Source organism: Gambusia affinis, linkage group LG03 (assembly GCF_019740435.1).
Source record: "Gambusia affinis linkage group LG03, SWU_Gaff_1.0, whole genome shotgun sequence".
Classification (NCBI taxonomy): domain Eukaryota; kingdom Metazoa; phylum Chordata; class Actinopteri; order Cyprinodontiformes; family Poeciliidae; genus Gambusia; species Gambusia affinis.
Genome location: NC_057870.1, coordinates 4,122,863 through 4,131,623, shown reverse-complemented (window position 1 = coordinate 4,131,623; position 8,761 = coordinate 4,122,863). Strand labels below are relative to the sequence as shown.

The 8,761-nt window shown below is 41.7% G+C and overlaps 1 protein-coding gene across 1 annotated transcript in view; it reads right to left on the bottom strand.

Moving 5' to 3' along the window:
* Positions 1-223: 223 nt before the first annotated feature.
* gcn1 (GCN1 activator of EIF2AK4) overlaps positions 224-8,761 on the bottom strand; it is a 38,257-nt gene continuing 29,719 nt past the window's right edge. The window contains exons 50-57 of the mRNA XM_044111671.1: positions 6,827-7,057; positions 6,545-6,738; positions 4,854-4,968; positions 4,456-4,552; positions 3,612-3,760; positions 2,700-2,810; positions 1,991-2,212; positions 224-862 (exon numbers count right to left, since the gene is read on the bottom strand). Coding sequence (XP_043967606.1) covers positions 737-862; positions 1,991-2,212; positions 2,700-2,810; positions 3,612-3,760; positions 4,456-4,552; positions 4,854-4,968; positions 6,545-6,738; positions 6,827-7,057 — 1,245 coding nt within the window. The 3' untranslated portion in view covers positions 224-736. The remainder of the gene's footprint in view (positions 863-1,990; positions 2,213-2,699; positions 2,811-3,611; positions 3,761-4,455; positions 4,553-4,853; positions 4,969-6,544; positions 6,739-6,826; positions 7,058-8,761) is intronic.

Here is an 8,761-nt window from a genome sequence, read left to right as displayed (position 1 = left end):
TTAAATAACAAAGTCAAATTTCTTTTAAGTCATGTTTGAAAAATATGGCATTTTATAACAACTGTATGTGTGTTTTGAGCACATTGTAGTTGGGCACCAGACCGTCTGTAATCTTGCAGTATAAACTAATGTAGACAGTTGTATGTAGTGAATCCATTGCTCACACATAGAAATACAAGTTCTAAATGACCTCAGAGCCCAGACAGAAATGAGCTTCTTGATATCACATTATGAAATCAGTTTTTATTCTGTTTTGCCTTTTTACAACAGTATCACTGATAAGAATGATTTGTCTCATAAGCGATTGCTTGCCCCCCAAACATCTCTCACATGCTAAGTCCAAATAAAATTAACGACAAGGTTGGCTTTCTTTATAATCACATCTGAAATGCTTCAAATCAGTTCAGTAAAAGTAGAAGCAGAACACTGGAATATCAAAACAGATTTGGTATTGCGTCTTCCCAACGTGTTTGGTACATAATAATCTGTTTGGTACAAGATAAAAGAAACAGGTAAGAAATTGGGCTGATAAGCCGCTAAAAGAACGGGGTAAAGTGAGAGAAAACAAAAAAATATTTGGGGGTGGTGGGGTTTAAGAAAGTCGAGAGATCGGTCACAACTCCACCCGTCTCCTCTTCCTCCCACGCTGGTTCAATCTGAGCATGTGTGTCGAGTGTCTGGGGTTCTCATACACTCGCTGTGTCAGTCAGACATTTTGTCATCAAGTCCCGCTCCATCATGTTAGGATGGTGTCGTCGATCTCCTCGTTGGAGTCTGGCAGGCTGGCGATTTTCTTCAGTGAGCGGCGGTGACACTCTGACATCAGTTCGTTACTCGCAGAGTCCAGAATGGCAGCGATACTCTGGTGAGCAGAAAAGACGAAAAGGGTTACAGTTAATCTGAGACGCTACTTAGGTTTCCATTACCAGTACGCACAAAAAAAGGGTCAAAATTCAGTTAATAACAAAAAATATATAACTTTGCAATTGTATGAAACGCAAATAAAACCACGCACAAAATTAGTTTTTTCATGTGATAAGTCATTAGAAAACATGCAGCGACATCAACCTCCTACTACTTCCTGTCATCTTCTTCATCTTTATCACCTTTAGTAATATAGAATATACATGTTTGTTGAGACTGTTATTAAGTAGAGACAACATGATATGAGAGAGAATCTGTGAGAAAAAAGTTCGAGCTCCTCTGCCTTCTCCCAGTGCTAACTAGCAACAACCAATCAGAGCCAGGAGGCGGGTCTTAACGCTGCCAATAAACTCTCTGTGTGGCACTTGCTCTCTGGTTTACTGCAGATAGCATAGTCTGTCATTAATGGTTAGGCTAGCTAGCACAGCCACTGAAACATCCATCCATCCATCCATCCATCTTCTTCTGCTTATCCGGGGTCGGGTCGCGGGGGTAGCAGCTTCAGATGGGAGGCCCAGACTTCCCTCTCCCCAGCCACTTCTTCCAGCTCCTCCGGAGGAATCCCAAGGCGTTCCCAGGCCAGCCGAGAGACATAGTCCCTCCAGCATGTCCTGGGTCTTCCCCGGGGCCTCCTCCCGGTGGGACGTGCCCGGAACACCTCACCAGGGAGGCGTCCAGGAGGCATCCTGACCAGATGCCCGAGCCACCTCAACTGGCCCCTCTCGAAGTGAAGGAGCAGCGGCTCTACTCTGAGTCCCTCCCGGGTGACTGAGCTAAACAGTTTTCCTGTAACTGTAAATTGCTTTTCCACCCTTAGCAGCGAGAACACGAGGATGATCAACAGCACTAAGACCCTCCCCCTGGCTCTGATTGGTTGTTTTTGGTTGGGAGCGGTGCATTTCTTCAATAGCAGCTCAGCAAGGAGATTACTTGTCACTTAAACTCTTTTACTGTATTTTCATAATCCCAGTATGTGTGCCTATATGGTCAATGGAAACGCAGCCACTGGCTTTATTGCGGGAATATCATTCATGTGTGATTAGCAGCAGTAAACTGGGAGACCCACCTGCATGGTTTCCTCTCCTTGGCGGAGCCGCAGCAGGTTGACGATGGTGTGTTCGCTCTGGGCTCGGACCGTGGTGTTCTTGTCCTTGGTGTTGTCCAGCAGGCTCTTCAGCAGGGGCTTCATCAGGCTGGGCTCCAAGACGGGAGTGGCTGGCTCTCTGAACACCCACCACAGCACTCGCTCCGATACCAACCTGATGTCACTGGACTGGTTCTGAAGACACTGTGGGGGGCACGCCGTCAAAACACATCACAAAAAAATATCTACTACAAAACTCATGTATGATCTGATGTCCAAACTGACAGCATTAGAAAAAGTTACAGCTGACATCAGTGTATGAGACGCTCTGACAACAATTCCTGTTTCCATCAAATCCAGTTAAACCAATAAATCCTGTGATTAATCCTCTCAGATCCATTCAGTTCAACTAAGTAAACTTGTACATTGAACAGGCCACCGTTTATTTAACATTTGCTGATCCACGACTAAAAAGAAATTCATTTAAACTAACTGGAATGTCACAAATCAGCTGTTTTCCCCATAAACAGCCTCTGGTGAATCATTTCTCAGCGCTGTGATTTACAGTCACAAAGCACACAGACCAGATCATTTCTGTTCACCCACTTCTCCCTTTTTCCTCACCTGCAGGAATAAAAACAGGAAGTGAATCTGACTACTAGCTGGACGTGAAGAGTTCCCTTTGTCTCACCTTAACCAACTGTGTGATGATGCGCTGTGAAACGCCACTGCCTCCCTCCGTCCTGAGATGATGCCTCATCAGGAAGCCCAAGGCTCTGATCCCACTGGTGGCGATGGGGATCTGCAGGAGGAATCGCATCAGTTACGGAAAGCCATAAAGGTCAATAGTAGGATTTGCTAAAATGCTTAAATCTTTAGAGGATAATATATAGATGTGTTGCAGTGTGAGGTCACATGTAAAAATCCCTCTGGGTGTCACATTTCACAAGGTAGAAAAAAAAAGAAAGAAAAAAAAGAGGGAGAAGGAAGTAGGTCAGCTATGCTAGCTTGGCTATGACAACCTTATCGTGTAGATGTGCTGTTTCAGTTCAGCTAAAAAGAAAAAGACAACCCACACATCAACTCTCTGACAGATTATCAGTAGAGCAGCTGCTTGCATTAGCTAATCAGCCACTGCTGTGTTCAGGCGATCGCCTCTTAATGATCTCAACATAAACATGAAGCATGAAAACATGATGCTGTGATGGACTGAATGTTCAGTTCTCTGTGTGGGGAATTAATGTATGTTTTTTGGTACACTAGTGGAGCTGTTGTAAGTCAGTTGCTATGGCAACAGGTCTGTGTGACACAAACAAGAAATATGAAGAATGCAAGTGGTTTTGAGTTGTTCTTAAATGTTTTTTTCTCCCTTTTCTTTCTTTGCAGTGGTGCACTGCACTAAATTAATATCTACATTTCCTTGTTTCATTCTGTTAAACGGATTTGTTGTACCGCAGCAACGCCGCTAGGGATGGAACTGCGTAGAATAATCTTTTTGCCCTCCTTCAAGGTGCCCATGCGCAAACATTTCCGGATCTAAACAATAACATGCAACGGATCTATGTTGAAGCTGCGCGGCGGCTTCGGACCCGTTTGCGCTCACCCTGTCAGCGGTGGCGTTGGTCAAAACCATCTCGGTCACTGTATCGCAGTAATCCTTCCCACACAGCTTCTCAGGAGCCGACTTCACCGCTATGGCTAGGGCCAGGCTGCGGCCGTGACGCACCATCCAGTCCACACCGGACATGTCCGCTGCAGGGAGGCAGGAAAACGTTAGTTCTGTTCTGTTCACTCACACACACACACACACACACACACACACAGCAGCCAAGCTGCCTTGGGCAACATGGGTACCATAGAAACATGACACAACATGATGTAATTACACTTAAAAAAGGAAATTAAATGGCTTTTTTCCTCTGCTTATGATAACATATGAAAACTTTCTTAATATAATTTCTTCCAAAGAAATCTGTTGATTAGCCATTGGTGCTGGTGGCAGCATGAGAGTTGATGAGGGAAAGGAATGGAGCTAAGTACAAGCCAAACAGCAATCCTAAATATACAGTCAGATCGAGGTATTGATCAAAGTATATTCATCCATATTTATATATTAGAATGTCCTAGTCAAAGTCCAGAAATCAATTCCCCTGAAAATGTGTGATAGGTCTTACAAAATGATGTAAACATGCGCTTCCTATGCAATCCCACTGACTGAGAAAACATTTTTGATGTGCAAAACAAATAGAAACATTCCCAAAGCAGGTTGTGAAAAATGTTAACTTAGTACAGCTGAACACAAACGCACTTTTCAGATTCTTATTTGTAAAAAGGTTTAGAACTCATCTTTAAGTTCCCCATTATGCACTACTGTGTGTCACATCAGACGCTTCTGTATATGACAAAACGAGGAAGAAAAAAAACTTTTATTACTTAAAAAAACAAACCTAAGATGTGTTGAAGCAACACACTCTTCAGCTCCTCTTCTGACAGGAAGGCACACAGCTCACCAATGCAGCCTGCTGAGGCCATTCGAGTAGCATCCTACACACACACACACACACACACACAGAGCAGACAGCCAGACAGAAAGAGGTTCTGTGTTACAAAGAGACATGAAGAGTCTAAACCACCTATTGAGAAAACCACATCCTCTCTTTGACTTCCGTTTTTTTCCCCCCAGACTGTGATCAGAGAGAAAACGACTCCTCTGCAGCGGCTCTTCTAAGCTTTTGCTTTCTTTATTCGAGTATTTCTCGGAGTGTACAGTGGCTGCTGCAGAATCTGCATCAAACAAGTCTGGCTCGGCTTGACGCCGCCAGCAATCTTCCCGTTGCTATCGTACCTCGTCGTGTCCCAGCATGCCCAGCAGCGTGGTGGTGATGTTCTTGCGAATGGTTGGGTCCACTTTTGATCCGGCCCCCTGGATGACAAACCTCAGCGCTTGGAGCATGGTTTCCCTGCAAACACAAATAGCCACACCCCTCAAATAAACGCATGAGGCCAAAGATACTGAAAGCTTTATTAGCTTTAACCTTAGGAAGAAAATGCAAGTGAACTGTGAAGATGTCATGGCTTTCTGCTTCCTGAGGCAAGACTTACACATCAGTAAACACGTACAAATATAGCTATGATGTAAAGGATATTTAAGACTCGAGCTGAAGACATTTAGGGAAAGGTGTCAAATGCAGAGGAGTTATCAACCACCGCTTTTTATGTTTTGCTTGTAACACAAAAATGAAGGTTTGAGACTCAACTCAAAATAACACTGATTAGATTTGACCGATGCACTTAAACGGTTACTTTTCAAGAATAGATTGCAGAAGTAATTTTTATGACGAAATATCAAAAAGATGACAGACGTTTCACCATGTATAAAAAAAAAGAAGAAAAAAAAAGAAATACGCTGAGTTAAATCTCTCTCTTTCTTTCTTTTTAGCATGACTTTCCCTGCCAGTGGGAGAACGCTGGTCTGGAAGTGGTTTTTAAACCACATGTGAACCGTCCTTGTTAAATCTCATTTAATCTTTATTGCTGTTTATCTTCAGAACTCATAACAACACCAACCTAAGAAGAGACGTGAACAAAAATCCAATGGATGAGAAAGGAGGCGCAGAATGATCAGGGTACAAAATAGAAGCAGGAAGAGACGAAATGGTAGCACATGGGAATAAAACCGTTCATTAGGGTGAACTAAACTGCAGCTGCCAACTCTGCTTTTCATTTATTATTACCTGGCTTAGCATCTAAATGCCACCTTTAAAGTAGCTGCTAAGCCAAACGATAGCTGTGCTAAGTAATGACACTATCATCAGTGTTAATTAGAAATTTCTTCACTTCTCAACCTTTAAATGTCTGCATATTATTCCCTGATGGTTTCATTTCCCCTAAAACTCCTGAACGCAACACTCACCTGCTCACTTCTTCACCTCTATCAACAAGAAATGATGATGGACTTTGACATGAAAGGTTCATCTGATAAATTAGGAGCATTCTCATCTCTATTTTCATCTCTTGGCCTTTTTAGCTCAGAGTGTCAGTTCTGGGGAACAGCTGCTGGGTGATTCATAAGGCCACAAATATTGATCTGGTTATTACAGCGTATTTATGTTAAACCTAAAATGGAGCCTGTCTTAAGTTTTTTGTTGCGATATCGGCTTATAAAGGAATAAGAAATGCTATCGGTGTTATCCTACATTATCTTTATCCTTCTTTCTCTCCTCTAGTCCTCACCTGTGTCCCTTTTTTTTTCACATCTCCGTGACAATTGCATTTGAAGTTCCCTCTAAGATTTTACACGCAAATAAATCAATCCAGTTGTGAAAGTAAATCTGTTTGGCTTCTTTTCGGCATCCAAACAACAATTCTGGTTGCTACACAACCAGACAGAAAAACTTTAAAAAAAAAGAAAGAAAATATAAGGACTTGTTATTGTGGAGGTTACAATATGGAACAAACCTGTTAAAGTTAGATTATTGGAAAAAAATAAATAAAAATGTCAGAGACAAATTCAAACTTGTTGGCCGGCGTGCACACCTGACTCCAGAGTCCTCGGCGTTGCGGATAGCCGAGAGCTGCTCGGTGAAGAGCGGGTCCACCTTGGTGTGGATGGAGACCAGCTGACCCAGAGCCTCAGCGGCCCTCAGCCTCACCGCGCGGCTGGAGTCCTGCAGCGCCTTCAGGAAGGTGGTCTGCAGCTGCGGCAGGAAGGGCTTCAGGGCGATGCCCACCTGTTGGCGGAGCGTGGCAGATTAGACACGGCAGACCTTGAGGGATTTCGATGGCGGATTTCTTTCAGCAGCTGAGAAGAAGAAGAACCTTTGCCAGCAGCAGGGTGAGAGTCTCCAGCAGAGCGCTCTTCACCGTCCAGGCGAAGCGATCTCCCAGGATGCGAATGAGAGGTCCTGTGATGTTCACTACGGACGGGCGCAGCGCTTCGGGAGAGGTCAGCTTGATAACTCCACCCAAAGCCTTAGCTGCCTCTTCTTTCTGCTCGGGGCTGCCGGTGAGGACGCCTTCCCTCAGGACCGACAGGATACACGTCACACCCTGCCACCAACGGGAGGAAAACACTCAGACGTTTCAAAGTAGAAAAGTTACTTTCTGAAACCTTTTATCAAGTCCATACCATGAAATTCTTTCAGGTGTGTTTCAGAAGTAATTCAATAGAAAGGATAACAGAGAGGACATTAATGTGAGAAAATACAACAAACATTTTGCTTCGTGTAAATGTTTAATAAAAGCCAGCAGTGTGCAGAAGTTGACTAATATAACTCAAAGTGACTACTGTTTGGTGCCGACCTTTTTTTGAGTCATAGTTTGTGTCTGAACATTTCTCTCAAACGGATTCACCACAGAATCAGATCAGTTCAGATACAAACTTTGACCACTTTCTTGCACCATTTAAATCATTTCCTTTCTCAGCAGGGAAGTAATAAAAGATGAGCGACTGAAATGTTTCCTGCCTTAAAAAAAAAAAAGTTCTAATAATCAGACTTCCAACTCTGTGCTTGATTGGTTGGTGGAATTCAGCCTGTCACAATAAATTTGGCTGTAGAAGAAATTATTGCGATAATGTTGTTGTTTTGAGACCATTTTTAAGTAATGTTATGATAATTATATAAACATGAAAACTGGCATCCTCAGAGATCAATAAAAGGTATTTTTTTCTAAAAACACTGAAACTGGAACATATTTTAAATATTCAAAATATAAATAAAATAAAATAAAAACCACACACAACTGAAACCATATTAAATAGATTATAAAGTCTCTGTAAACAAAATTGACTTTTAAAAAATATTAATGATTAGAACGTTCAGGACTAATTGATTTGTTGCTTATGTTGGTTTTCACTGAATGCTGCATTTTTTTTACACTCTGGCTCAGCATCTCTATTTTGGCCTCATCCAACTGAATGTAGTCGGTTTATGCTCTTGTTGTGTGAAGAAATTTGACTTGTTGCAGCTATTTTTAAAATCAAACATAGAAATGTAGGAAAATGACAAAAAAAAGCTAGGATTTTTTATACATTTAATTTCTTTTTCACTATTGAGGAGGGGTGTTGTAACATTTTGTCAACTGGGCCAAAATGGTCAGATCAAAAGTACTTGAGATAAAAAAAACATCTAAGATTTATAAAAACTAAAATCACCAAATACGATGTGATTTTTTTTATGAACTTGTTTAATCACTGAGCATGAACTGCTGTAGTTGAACAAAGAGTAATCAGATTTGTTTTTGTAGAAACGAGATTGTAAATCCAGAACTTCAAATTGATTTTGAACGTTAAATGAAAAGTCTCCATTTCTCTTACTATTATTTTGCGCTCAATTAAAGAAAACTGAAAAAAAAAATAAAGAAATGAAATTTATCCATTCTCAGTGAAAAAGCAAGACCAAGACTGGTCTTCATTTGAAAATAGTTGCTATAGTCAGTTAAGTTTTCAGATTTAGGTGCAACAAAGTGTATCTTAAAGGACAAGTCAATGTGGAGATTTGGTTCTAGTTTCTGTGACAACAGACAGAAAGCAGAAAGATTGGAAAAAATAACCCCTTTGTGTTGCATCTAACATTTTAGTAAGTAGATTTTAAATTAAAAGTTGTAGTTTTATTCAATTCATTCTTGATTTGTTGTCAGTGGGCAGCACAAAATTAGTCCAGGGGCCACAAATGGTTCCCAAACTCCTCTTTGAAGCACGCTTTAGAAGAATAACCTCCACGTTGCATCTGATTGGCCTGTCAGGCTGCCATC